The sequence below is a fragment of the Pelobates fuscus genome, chromosome 11 (assembly GCF_036172605.1).
Source record: "Pelobates fuscus isolate aPelFus1 chromosome 11, aPelFus1.pri, whole genome shotgun sequence".
NCBI lineage: Eukaryota > Metazoa > Chordata > Amphibia > Anura > Pelobatidae > Pelobates > Pelobates fuscus.
Window position 1 is genome coordinate 75,976,100 of NC_086327.1, and position 15,209 is coordinate 75,991,308.

The window sequence follows — 15,209 nt, forward strand, 5'->3', positions numbered from 1 at the left end:
GACTTAGTATAATACTTTTCTTTAACCATCCCTTAACCACCTTTTCAAAATGTAATTACCATTGTTTAGGAATGGGAATGAGGAGGCGGTGGCTAATTAGCTTCTCCTTGATACATAACTTTGAGAAATTTCAGGTGATTTTAGTAATATAGTGTTTATTGTTCATATCTATTAGTAAATAGACTACTAATGAACAGCATGCAAGTTTGAAAAAGCCAGCTTATACATATGAAATATTTTTCAACTGATTTCCTTCAACAGCATGCTCAAGAACAAGAGGCTTACACAACATTTAAAAATGGTGCTATTTTCTTTTTAACATAATTTTTGCTAATATTTGTATAACATGTCAAGACAATATCACAAGTTCTCACCTCCTGGAATCCTATTTTCGTGTACTGCAGGATCTTCAAATCGTAGTTTGATCTTTGACCTTTGCTACTGAATTCCACGTGGCCAGTTAAACCTTCCAACTCTACCTGTGCAAGAGATAGAGAATCACGGAAAAACTCTGACAGTACACAATACTTGTTTTAATTATAATTAATTTATAAAGCACCAACACATTCTGCGTTGTGCTCTAAGGTCAAATGTAACAAAATTATTACAAATGATGATGCATTAAAAGGATGTAGCAAAAGTGAACTTTGCTGAGAAATTAATACGCTTATTGCATATAAAAATCAATTAGACCCCCCTGTTTTCACACAGCTCTGCTACTCTACTGAGGAACAAAATAGAACAGTCCATGTGGGGCCAGAGTGGAGAAAGGGGTCTTCATTTTGGAGAGAAGAGTGAGGAACATATGACTCCAGTACTGAAAGTTATTGAAATTTAAAACATCCAGATTGTATTTGACCCCAAAAGGCTACGCTAAATGTTTAATCCATTGTGACATTGTTTGTATTTGTCTATATCTGTCATTAAGTAAACCTATTCTACGTGATCTGCTGAAATACCTTTTTAAATAATGATATGCATTGTGTGAGCTACGTTAGTCTCACATATTCAAGTATATATCGTATAGAATTATTTTACATAAAATATTTTTCATATTGAACATTTATATTTTTAATATTCATATTTTTTTTAATCATATTTCATACAAAGGACATTCAAGATGTGAGGTGACTCCCATATTATTTGAATGCATTATAAATATAATGCATTAAAAATAAGCAAAATAATAAATAAAAAAAATAACAATAAAATAAAACAAATATTATAGTGTAAGGAGCACTTACAAGTGACTTTGAGTCCCATGGTGACTTCAACTCCCATAGTAACTTCATCTTAGTAAGGTTGTTATGGGGGCTGGATTCAATGGGCATGTCTTATTTTCATGAAATTTTAGGACTAGCATATCAACTTAAAAGATCACAGTATACTTCCATCAAACGTGTTCCTTTTCAAAAATCATTCCATTCTTTATGATTGATGAGGAGGATGATAGATTTGAAGAAAAAAAAAGTTAAATTCCAGTTTAATATCTCAAAGAATATTAGCTAAGAAAATGGAAATTGCATGAGGTAAGTTAAAGAGTATCAATAAAATATTATTTATAAAGTATTTATGAATACATACTTCATTGAGTATATATAAAGGATTAAATGGAATGGGTCAACACCGATCTAGAATCTAATGATTGAACTTGAAAGAACATCATTCCCATGGGTATACAATAGCTGGCTGATTTTAACATAAATTGTAGATTGTTGCATCAGAAGTCTTTGCAAACTGCTCAAATATTGTTAGAGTAATGAAGATACATTGGTCTCATCAAAGGAAAACTATAGTGCTAGTAATACAAAGTTTTGTTCTTAATGTTCCTACTTTTTCTCACCATTCTCAGGTAGTTCATAAGGCTGGTCCCATGTTGCCAGATCTGAGAAGAACCACATGAAAGAGATTTAACACCGATCTCCTGACTTCGGTTTAGTTCTTGCACTGCATTCACAATACTATAAACGGCGTCAAAAAGCAAGCCTGCTGACAGCTATAAAAATTGTTGAGATTAAGTAGTTAGCATAACATAAGAGAGAAGAAAAATATTAGTAAAGAAATAATATGCCAGTAATAAATAAATATGTACAAGGAGGAATACAGCTAACAAAGAATATCCCCACCTTTTAAATACATTATGGAGATAATGTTCTACAGAAAGGATTCCCTAAATAATAATGCTTCATAAAAAGAATAGAAACAAGACACTTTTGATGGCATTTTCTTTGCTTCATTAAAGGGACACTATAGTCACCTGAACAACTTCAGCTTAATGAAGTTGTTCAGGTGAGAACTATAGCTCCCTGCAGCCTCTCTCATGTAAACACTGTATTTTCCGAGAAAATACAGTGTTTACATTGAAAGCTAGAAACACCTCCAGTTGCAGTCACTCAGAGTGAACCAGAGGGACTTCTGAGTTGATGGAGGCATAATATGCCTCCATCCACTCAGATCTGCTGTGCACGAGCATCCTGTGATTCAGTATCTCCTCCCACTGCATGCAGACACTGAACTTTCCTCATAGAGATTCATTGATTCAATTCATCTCTATGAGGAGATGCTGATTGGCCAGGGCTGTGTTTGAATCATGCTGGCTCTGCCCCTGATCTGCCTCCTTGTCAGTCTCAGCCAATCCTATGGGGAAGCACTGTGATTGGATCAGGCTATCACATGTCAGCAGACTGCTTGTTTTTCCTGAGTCTAACAGCATGCAGATTTACAGCTTTAGGCTTGAATACAGTAAATATTTTACTATATTTATGGAGGCATGAGGGGCCCAGGGGAGCTAGATGGTCGTGTTAACACTATAGGGTCAGGAATACATGTAGTTGTACTGGTGACAATAGTGTCCCTTAAATTTGCTTCACAACCACAGCTATGAAAGTTATCTGCAATGAAGCATTTTTAGAGGAACTAATGTACATGTAAAAATGGCTAACCTTTTAAAGCATACATTTTTAAAAACTATGATCCAGATGATAAATGCTTATAATGGTACTACTCTACTGAGGGCTTATATGTTTAATTGTGGGATACGTAGGTTTTGTGGGTGATGATAGGATCAGACCCCAAAATCCTAAATTAGGATAGGATAGCTCACAAATTGGTTAAGAATTAAGTTTTAAATGATTCCAATAACATTTCACAAACACTACATAATTAAATAACAAGATAGTCAAGTACATCATCACTTAAAATAAATATGTGTATTTATAAACATAATAAATCAGAATGATCCTCTGTGCCATGCTGTAGAATGGGTAACAATTAATGTTGTTGTTCTAAGAACTCTCTTATTCAAAAATTACTGACCCCTTCTTCGTCCAATACATTTTGCCAAAAGACCATATCCAACCCTCTGTCTATTAGATATCAATTAAATAAAATTGTTATTAAGCTGATGCCTTTTTCCTTGCTCCACAATATACGTTGCATGGAGAACAGCTTTCCATAACCTTTCCCTGTAAATTAGAATATCGCTTACCAGATCTAGAGTTGTTACATATATATAGCATAATGATTTATAGAAAATGACGACATTTTACTTAAATTGTACACACTGAAGAATGCATTTTCTAACATTATTTACAGAAACAACTGAAAAGAAAGGGCTATGTGGTCACTTATGTGTCAAATATTTTGTGTTTCATCATGGTACCTTGCTAGTGATTTTCCGTGTTTAATACAATTTTCTAATTTAGTTTTAAAATACAATTAAATAAATATTATTAAATAATTAAATAAATACAATTGGTGGTTAGTTTTTGGGACATATGACTGTTAAATATTATTAGGCAATTGCTGACTTCTTTCAACAAGTTTTATTTGTTTGTATGTGCCAGCCTTGGGTAAGTGTAACTACCTCCCCAAACAATTTGCAAGTAACAATACAAATTACCCATGGTGCCCCTCCAAAATATATTTATAAATGTTGGAATCATAGCAGAAACTTTGCTGGCCATCAATATCTGCATTTAAGATGGAAAGGCTTATCATAGCTGTCCTGTTGAATTCATCTCAAACCCTGCACTACCAAAGACTTTCAAAGAATAGCATAATCATTTTTTAAAAACATGCAACAATTTCTTTGTTTAGATTGTGGTTAAGTGATATCAAGAAATTATATTTATAAATATTTACACAATTCAATTTATTCACCCTTTAACCAAATATTTTGGATTAAAAGGTCTTATGCAATTATATGGATACAATTATCTAAGTTTTGAAATATTAGAATAGAAGCAAAATGTAATTTTATATGTGAACATAATAGATAAAGCTTACAGGTATATTGCCCATTTGAGGAAAGATGTTGGAAGCGTTAGCTCAGGAGTAGCTGTACTGGAGGAAGTTTGCCAGGTTCTTAGGTCCGGTATGTTGCTGACAGAGTGGATGGATTATTGTGAGGGGTTGGGGATAACCCATCTATCCATATTGTTACTAATGAGAATGTTAGAGGAAAATGAAGAAAATGAAGAACCTTAAAAAACGAGTTTAGGGAATTCATTAGCAAACTTAAGAAGAGGATCTCCTAGGTGGTGTTTTCTGAGATGTTACTTGTGCCACGTGCTACAGTGGAAAGACAGGCTAAAATATGAAGCTGTGAGTTTCTTCATATTCTCTATAAAATAGAGAGGAGGAGCAAGAGTAGGATAATGAAGAGCAAGGTGTGAGGATGCCATGTGGAGGACTGGCTGTCTGACTGTCAACGACTCATGTGTGAGTCGCAAGCCCAGTTAGCAGCAAACCCAGGTACTTGTGTACAGTGGGCTAGGGAGGATTATGGGGTCTGCACTGGGTACAGTGGGGCTCAGAAAAATAAAAAAAAACTGTTCAGAAATTAGATTCCATGTTTGCTAGGACAAACAGAAGAAACAGATTAAGGAGGGGAAATAGAGAGACAGGGAGTAAGGTGTTACCTTTGCAGAGAGAAAACAAAGTTCTTGTACCAGGGGAATTAATTTAGGCAGGGGAGGGCCAATGATAGGACTTGAATGTAAATGTATGTGTGTATTTGTACATCTGTGCCTGTGGCAGTGTATGTGATAACACCCCTGAGTAGTGATGTCGCGAACATAAAATTTTCCGTTCGCAAACGGTGAACGCGAACTTCCGCAAATGTTCGCGAACGGGTGAACCGGGCGAACCGCCATAGATTTCAATAGGCAGGCGAATTTTAAAACCCACAGGGACTCGGGCCACAATAGTGATTGAAAAGTTGTTTCAAGGGGACTAACACCTGGACTGTGGCATGCCGGAGGGGGATCCATGGCAAAACTCCCATGGAAAATTACATAGTTGATGCAGAGTCTGGTTTTAATCCATAAAGGGCATAAATCACCTAACATTCCTAAATTGTTTGGAATAACGTGCTTTAAAACATCAGGTATGATGTTGTATCGATCAGGTAGTGTAAGGGATACGCCCACTTCATAGTGACAGACTAAACTCCCCGTTTAACGCACAGCAAACAACCGCAAACAGTCCATTTGCACAACCGTAAACTCCCCATTTGCACAAGGTTGGATACCAAGCTAGACATGTCCCGTTCCTTGTCCTGATGTCATTGAAGGTCTCTTCCTCCACCCAGCCACGTACAACACCAAGGGTCCCCGAAAGGTGACAACAAGCCCCCTGTATTTTTTTCTTTTAAATGTACACTACTGTTACACCAGATAATGTATAATAAACACAGGTTATTGGCTATGGGGGGATAATGTATAATAAACACAGGTTACTGGCTATGGGAGGGATAATGTATAATAAACACAGGTTACTGGCTATGGGGGGGATAATGTATAATAAACACAGGTTACTGGCTATGGGGGGGATAATGTATAATAAACACAGGTTACTGGCTATGGGAGGGATAATGTATAAAAAACACAGGTCACTGGCTATGGGGGGATAATGTATAATAAACACAGGTTACTGGCTATGGAGGATAATGTATAATAAACACAAACACACAAAAAAAAGAAAAGAATGCAGCTTCAGAATTAAAGAATCTAAATTGTATTCTGTCTAGGAGGTGGGAGGGTCTGGGAGGGAGGGTCTGCTGCTGATTGGCTGGAATGTGTCTGCTGACTGTGAGGTACAGGGTAAAGTTTACTCAATGATGACGAATAGGGGGCGGACCGAACATCGCATAAGTTCGCCATCCGTGGCGAACGCGAACAAGCTATGTTCGCCAGGAACTATTCGCCAGGGGTACCTCAGGGATCTGTACTTGGACCCATTCTCTTTAATATTTTTATTAGTGATATTGCAGAAGGTCTTGATGGTAAGGTGTGTCTTTTTGCGGATGATACTAAGATATGTAACAGGGTTGATGTTCCAGGAGGGATAAGCCAAATGGCAAATGATTTAGGTAAACTAGAAAAATGGTCAGAGTTGTGGCAACTGACATTTAATGTGGATAAGTGCAAGATAATGCATCTTGGACGTAAAAACCCAAGGGCAGAGTACAGAATATTTGATAGAGTCCTAACCTCAACATCTGAGGAAAGGGATTTAGGGGTGATTATTTCTGAGGACTTAAAGGTAGGCAGACAATGTAATAGAGCAGCAGGAAATGCTAGCAGAATGCTTGGTTGTATAGGGAGAGGTATTAGCAGTAGAAAGAGGGAAGTGCTCATGCCATTGTACAGAACACTGGTGAGACCTCACTTGGAGTACTGTACACAGTACTGGAGACCATATCTTCAGAAGGATATTGATACCTTAGAGAGAGTTCAAAGAAGGGCTACTAAACTGGTTCATGGATTGCAGGATAAAACTTACCAGGAAAGGTTAAAGGATCTTAACATGTATAGCTTGGTGGAAAGACGAGACAGGGGGGATATGATAGAAACATTTAAATACATAAAGGGAATCAACACAGTAAAGGAGGAGACTATATTTAAAAGAAGAAAAACTACCACAACCAGAGGACATAGTCTAAAATTAGAAGGACAAAGGTTTAAAAATAATATCAGGAAGTATTACTTTACTGAGAGGGTAGTGGATGCATGGAATAGCCTTCCAGCTGAAGTGGTAGAGGTTAACACCGTAAAGGAGTTTAAGCATGCGTGGGATAGGCATAAGGCTATCCTAACTATAAGATAATGCCAGGGACTAATGAAAGTATTTAGAAAACTGGGCAGACTAGATGGGCCGAATGGTTCTTATCTGCCGTCACATTCTATGTTTCTATGTTTCTATGAACCGTTCGGGACATCACTACCCCTGAGTTCAAATGCTTAAACTGCACATGCATACTCCATACATAAACATGCCTACATTCAAACACACAGACACTACACACAAATACGCCCCTGCATTAAGATGCCAACAAAACACACTAATACACCCGTGCATTTACATGCCAACACTACACACAACTACTACCCTGCTAGGATGGGCAAATGGAAGATCTCCAATGGACAAGGCATAATTTTAATTCTAATATAATGTACATCACTCAGTGTCCAAGTGGTGGACAGTGTGTATGTATAGTAGATGCAGTGTGTGCTTATAATCAATGAAATGTGTTTGTAGAGGATACAAAGTGTGTGTGTGTGTGTGTGTGTATGTGTGTGTGTGTGTGTGTGCATGCATGTGTGCATAGTAGATTCAGTGTGTGCATAGTGGATGCTGTATGTGTATAGTGGATGTAGTGTGTGTATAGTGAATGCAGTGTGTGTGTGAATAGTGGATGTAGAGAGTGTGTATATAGTGGATACAGTGTGTGTGTGTGTGTGTGTGTGTGTGTGTTTGTGTAGTGGATGCAGTGTGTGTGTGTGTGTGTGTGTGTGTGTGTGTACATTTGAAGGGTAGGTTTGAGGCTGTGTTCTGTGGGGAGTAAACAGGTTTTTTCAAATTATATTTTATGTTTATTATTTTTTACAAGTTTATTCCTCTCCCTGCCTCTTACTTGTAACCAGGGAGGCGGAACACTGGCTTCTATACTAAAGGGGGATGGCAGGAAACTTCAGTTTTCACCTATCGCAGATCCTCTCTCTCTCTTGAAAGAAATGTGCTGCAAGAGGACATGTGGAAACTGGAGTCACCTAGACCTCCCCTTCTCTATTCAAGTCAGCAGTAATCTTGGGGCACGTGGGTGCATGTATATATTACAATACTCGCTATGCATTTATGCATATATACACAGTGGGAATGTAGGGAACCTCCAGGTGGTTTGGGCCCGGGCATTGGCTGTACCCCCTGATGACAGCCCTGATAAAATATCTTTAAAAATAGATATTCTTAATACTTATCTGTCAAACTCTTGCTTGAAGATCTTTTTTTCAATCTTCTTTTTACAGTCATAAAAAATATACAAAATAAAAGCTATCCTATCTTGTCATAAATGTCATAAATGTCATAAAATAAAATAAAATTATAAGAAAAAACTGGTGGAAAAATAAAAATGTGTCACACTAAAACTAAATAATCCATAACTTTTAACCAGTTAGCTGGAAAATTTACAAAAGTGGGGTGATCAAGTAGCAGAGGCAAAACTAGAAATCCTTCTATACACTGTGTTTAGTTAGCTTGCAAAGCCAATGAATGACAATTTATTCCCAGGCAAAGTTTCAATCCTCTGAGACTTGCTTACTCATCAGTAATTAGATAGTATTTTCTTGTAACTTTGCTATGATGCCAAAATAAAACAGCTTTGGGCTCTAAAAAATAAACTTGCACATGTACATAAAAGACAATAATATGGTATAAAAAGGCTCCTCTCTTTTCATTAAGAGATTAAAAATCTATTATTAATTTCACTCTTCTGAATGTTAATGTGCCAGATACAAAATATATAGATATTTTACATATTTAGCGATATGCAAATGAAATGCAAATTGCACCTTCTATATAAATATGGAAACAGAATTGTTTTCTTTAATAAATCCTTGAAAATACAAAAAATAAATAAATCCAAACGCTTTATTAAATTGTGATTTATGGAAACAATTAAGGAATAAATATTTTCTACAAACCATTTCATGCGAGTGTTTGAGCTTCACTGGCATAAACCAAATAATCAAGGACAACCATAAATATGGACAGTTGCCAAGAAAATGGGCAGTCAAACAGGGGAGGACTGGCAGCCTTAGGCCTGCTGATTGGTGCAGCATTGTGTATTGGCGCACCCGCGTAACAGCCTTTCATTGCTTTCCTAAGGGAAAGCATTGGATTGGCTGAGATCAAGACTAATGATCTCAGCCATGGAGGCGGGAACAGCCAGAGTGAGTCCAGAATGGCTTCAGAAAAAAGAGGAGAGTAAAAACACCTTTCACATGTGGTTGAAAGCTGGGGCAGTCACCTAAACAGACACACTCACTGACAGGCACACACACACACTTGCTGATTTGACACACACTCACTGACAGCATGGCCATCTTTAGTAGTGATTGGTCCCTGGGCAAGTGCTTGCTTGGGACCTGTGGATCCTGTCCCTCCACACGGCATGCTATCACGCTCTCCAACCCCTCTCACCCCCCCCAAAAAAACAAAAAAAAACACACATATATATGTATACACACACACACACATATAGTTCAGAGCAACTCTTCTGGGCAACCTCCCCAGTCCGGGTCACCTTTCAAGACACAACATCTCCCGCTGTGCCCCTTCCCCACAGCCACCTAACCCCCTTCAGACACACGGCATACTTACTGTCCACCGCTCATAGTCACCGCCGGTACTTGTGTCCCACCAATCTCCGACCCTCTCGTAGCTTCCGAGTCCCTATATTCTGCTTCCCGGGTCCTGTTGGTTGTCCCAAAGGTTGTAAGTTACCCATGCTGGGCATCATACACATAACTCATCCGGGCCATCAAACGGCACTCACACTGGGACTGACCTAACTTATTTAACCACCGAATACATTCCACTCGGTCAGTCACTTCTTTCATTCGGTCCACGATTTGACCACCGTTAGCCAAATCAGCCACTCATTACATATTTACATTCCTTGTTCTTTCATACTGCCCCCTGACAGCCAGCCAGGCATGACAGCCTCGTCATTCGTTGTACATTGCATGATTGTGTCCCTTAGTTTACAATATGGTTGCTATTTACTTAGTCGTGTTCAGTCAAATTTACAGTGACGCTGTATCCACACAGCAAGTTCCTTCACGCAATACAACCGGGCCGCTCAATCATACTGCGACTACCATACCTCCTACCAGAGGCTCCACACGACTATTACACAGTCTCTCTTGACTTGCACGCAAACAGACCACTGAGGTGGTGTCGGTTTCTTACGTGTCAGAAAGGATTTCTACATTCATCTCCCCACCAGACGTAGAATCACAGGTGACGGGTATTCACGGCCATATGCCAAGATTGGTGGTTCCGTGACTGATGGCCCCCCGAAACCTCGACACTACAATCCGCCTGCACCACTTTCACACTATTTCGACACTTAACCCATAAGTTGCAGCAGATCACACCCGGGGTTCCTGATGGGAAGGCAAACCATCACATGATTTCCAATAACAAAGTTGCTTGTGTAAATATAGATAAAGGGTGTTCTCCCTCACGGGCACTCATCGAACCCATAAGGGGAATCACCTAGTTGGCGGTGTCACGTAATTTCCATTTGGTATGCATACATGTACCTGGCCGAGGTCATATCACGGCCGGCGCTCTATCTCATTCGAACTTTTAGCAACACCTCGTGGCAGCTATATACACAAGATACACCCAGTCAGAGCTCTAACCCTATCCGAACCACGAAAGTAGAGTCCGGTGGTAGGATTGATGCATTTAATTTTCTTTTGCCTCTTTCTCACAGAAAGACAAAGCTAAACACACCTATTCACACTATACGACAATTCACTCGCTACCGCATATTCATGAACTAAATGACGACCCAGCTACCAGAATAGGCTAGGTCCCGTTGACCATCATAGGTCAAACCCACTAAGATCGATGCCGCATTTGATGCTTCCATCAGGTAAGTACCGGCACTCATTAATCAAGGAATTAGTAGATGAGAATCAGCATCGTCGGTTTAGGCGCACCACAACCGACTCTCATACATAGCCAACGGCGTTATGTACGGCTTATTATCCCAGACTACAAATGTTAAGGCGGAGCCTGTAGTTGTGGGAGGGGTTTTACCGGCCTATTTAGGGCCTATTTAGGGCCGACACCAGTCCAGACTACCCACCCGCCACACCTCTTAACAAACACTTTCTTGGTGGGCCCTCATATATTTCAGGCCTACTCGATCGTCGGTTTAGGCACACCACAACCGGCTCTCATACATGGCCAACGGCGTTATGTACGGCTTATTATCCCCGACTACAAATATATATATATATACCAAATATATATATATAAAACAAGGCTATGCATACTGGCTGGGGGGCTGTATAAATGGCAGGGGGGACTGTATAGCTGTAACATATTCATCCTCACCTTGCGGTATCTGCAGTAATTGACTTGCTGACAAATGCGGAAGTGCCGTCCAGCGGCCATGCGGCAATGTATCTGACTCCTGCAGCATGTTGGTGGACGCCGGCCACTGAGGATCTACACCAATTTGTGGCCCCACGTCTGCCAACAATATTGACAACGTTGGCATGCATGTGACGTCACGTAAAGGACACGCACGCACGTTCTGGGGTTAAAGGCCGGGTATGGCCAATGGGATCTGAAGGAGGCTTATTTAAACTCCTTTTTTCCCTTTTCTCATTGCCCTGTTGTGGTTTGCCTTAGTGGTTGTCCGAGAGTGTGTTCCTGAGCGTTTATTTCTGGTTATTGACTTTGGCTTTGTTTTGACTTCCCTGTATTCTGGTATCCCTGACTTTTAGCTCTCCCTCGCCTTTGTGTCTCATTCTGTGTCCCCGACCTCGGCAAGTATTCCGACTATTCTCTGGTACATTTAGTCCGGCCATTCTAAGGCCCGGTAAAACATTACCTTTAGTCCTAGGTGTGATACAGTTCTACTGCTGGATAAACTAGTAATCCTGACAATAGCTGGCTGAGAGCTGTTTCAAATATGCTGTGGGGCTGTATATGTGCTGGGCTGTAAATATATATAAAATAGCAAAAGCCGGCACTCAAGGATTTTGTTCAAAGTTATTTACTGTTGAAGAAATTCAACGTTTCAGCTCCTCTAGGGAGCTTTCATCAGGACAGTCCTGATGAAATGATGTATGTCCTGATGAAAGCTCCCTAGAGGAGCTGAAACGTCGAATTTCGTCAACAGTAAATAACTTTGAACAAAATCCTTGAGTGCCGGCTTTTGCTATTTTCTACATTTGAGCTACCAGAGCACCAGGTATATTTATATTTTTCATTTGGAGTGCAGGGGTTTACTATGTTTTGTATATATATATATATATATATATATATATATATATATTGTGACAAAAGTACTCCTTTCCCTTGGTACCTTGTCCTGGGATTGGGGTGTTACACACAGTCTTTTCAGGCTTTAGAGACACTTCACATGCTGGATGAGGTAAATTGAATTGCTCTTTTATTGTGGCTCCAAAATAAATGCACAGTAAGGTATAAAGGTAACAAAAATATACAAAACAAAAGCCTTGCTCTTCTGAGCACTAACTAAACAAAATAATCAGCTAACTGGGTTGGATGGCTTGTCCATTTCCCAACATAACAACCTTACTGTTTCAGGTTTTCAGCTCTCTGTTTCCACTCACAGAAACCAAACACAATCTCCCTCCTTCCTTGGCAGGGGAGTACTTAATAGCACTGGTAATTGACAATCCTTTTCAGGTGAGTTAAATTAGGATTCAAACTCTGGAACTGGACTTCTCACATGTAGGTTACAAGCAACTTCCAAAATGTGGAGTGGAGCACTGGCCCACCCTACTCTCCAAGTACTCCACCCCAGGGCCCAAATATACACATATTTAAAGTGCAACATTCATTATAACATAACACATTTCCCTGGGGCTAATTACACAAAGTAGGATCCTTGCAAAATCTGGGGAGGTATATAGATTCCCTCCAGCACAATTCCTTGCTTTCGGTCACACATCCTCCCCCCCAGCTCAGACCTATTGGGTCGAGCGACCATGGACATTAGCGAGTGCATCCGCGAAAGACCATCTGCATTTCCCTGTTTACTCCCAGCCCTATGCTCTATGGAGAAATTATAGGGTTGCAAGCTAAGGAACCAGCGGGTTACTCTACTATTTTTCTCCCTGTTTTGGCTCATCCAAGTAAGGGGTGCATGGTCTGTCACTAGTCTGAATTTTCGTCCCAAGAGATAGTATTTAAGTGTGTCTACTGCCCACTTTATAGCCAGACACTCCTTCTCAACAATTGAATAGTTTCTTTCTTGGGGATTAAGCTTCCTGCTTAAATATAATATGGGGTGCTCCTCACCCTGAATTTCCTGCGAGAGAACAGCACCTAGTCCTACATCAGAGGCATCTGTCTGTAAAATAAATTCTTTAGAAAAATCAGGTGTTACCAACACTGGTTGGGCACAAATGGCTTCTTTAAGCTTTCTGAATGCTTGTTCAGTCTCTGGGGACCATTTTACCACTACTGGAGCATTAGCTTTAGTAAGGTCAGTTAATGGGCTTCCAATTGTAGCAAAATTGGATATAAATCTCCTGTAATAGCCAATGAGGCCAAGAAATGTTCTCACCTGTTTCTTAGTCAGTGGTCTCGGCCAATTTCGTATGGCTTCAATTTTAGCAACTTGGGGTTTCACTAGTCCCCTACCAATAGAGTAGCCCAAATATTTTGCTTCCTCTAGGCCAATTGTACACTTATTGGGGTTAGCAGTTAAGTCAGCATTTTGTATTGAGTTAAGGACAGCCTGTACTTTTGGAAGGTGAGATTCCCAATCCTCACTGTGTACTACAACATCATCCAAGTATGCAGCTGCATAGCGCACATGCGGCTTTAGTATTCTGTCCACCATTCTTTGGAATGTGGCAGGGGCACCATGCAAGCCGAAAGGCAAAACTCTGTACTGAAATAGGCCATCAGGAGTAGAAAATGCGGTCTTTTCTTTTGCTCGCTCTGTGAGTGGTACTTGCCAATAACCTTTGGTTAAATCTAGTGTAGTGAGGTACCGAGCTCTCCCAAGTCGTTCTACTAGCTCATCAACTCTAGGCATGGGGTATGCATCAAACTTAGAAATAGCATTCAGTTTGCGATAATCATTACAAAACCGTACTGTATTATCAGGCTTTGGTACTGTAACAGATCCTTTCTACTTAGTCCTTTCTTTTGTTCGGTTCATGCCTCTGTTCGCCTGATTTCGTGCGAAGTCCGTATGTGAAATATAGGTGGCCGCCATTTCAGGACTTTACACGTGTTCGCGGCCATCTTGTGTACGAACAGCGGTGTTTGCCTGTAACCGCATGGAACTGAAAACGGATACGCAAACAGGCGAACACCGCTGAGTCCTCCAGACCTCCATAAGTTCGCACAGAAACTACCGAACACTCCACCATTCGGTAGTTACACTCAGTCATCTATGGGGATTTCAGCGAACCCCGCGATTCGGATGGATGACAAGATTTTCATGCCGTTTTACCGTGCGAACAGAGACCGACCGCAAGGCCAAAACTCATGGAACTATTTTCGGCTAGTTGGTCTGTGCGGTCGGTCAAAACTTTGAAACTCTGTAACTCCCGAACCGTTCATCCAATCGGGCTGATTTTTGGACAGAGTGTTCCCCTAACTAAGATCTCTCAAGCGGTGCCGGATTTAAAGGTGTACCCCCTGTTTTTGGGGTACATCCAGAACTGGGGTAAAATATTGTATGTTCTAATTGTATTATGTGGTTATCTGAGGGGAGGAGACGTGGGGGTGTTACCCTGTGCATAATTGGTTGTTTTCATCCTCCCCCTGGGAGTGTCTTGTGTGTACCCTTTTCTAATAAAAAGCAGGCTGGGTGTCCCAGTCCTCAGTTCATCTTGACCCTTCATAACGTAGCCTCGTCTCGTTCTTGAAAGGGGATTGTTTGGGAAGGTTATTCTGTTCCTGTTGCAGCTGAACCTGATTTTCGATCTGGATATCGTGGATGGGATTACATCAGCCTACTTCTCCACAGCAGCTTGCAGGGAAAAAGGACGTCTCCAACGGCAGAAACCCTCTCTCTATCTGGGTAGCCGTTACATTGGTGGCAGCGGTGGGATGGTCCTTTTATCCAAGGAGCAAGTGCTGAATGGAGTCTCAGTATGCCAAGCTGAAAAGACCCACACTAAAGGATTTATTGG

The 15,209-nt window shown here is 40.4% G+C and overlaps 1 protein-coding gene across 1 annotated transcript in view; it reads right to left on the minus strand.

Moving 5' to 3' along the window:
• Positions 1 to 15,209, minus strand: part of GRIK4 (glutamate ionotropic receptor kainate type subunit 4) — a 758,447-nt gene that overhangs the window by 99,962 nt on the left and 643,276 nt on the right. Inside the window, exons 10-11 of the mRNA XM_063436300.1 lie at positions 1,844 to 1,996; positions 375 to 479 (exon numbers count right to left, since the gene is read on the minus strand). Of these exons, the coding sequence (XP_063292370.1) occupies positions 375 to 479; positions 1,844 to 1,996 (258 nt within the window). The remainder of the gene's footprint in view (positions 1 to 374; positions 480 to 1,843; positions 1,997 to 15,209) is intronic.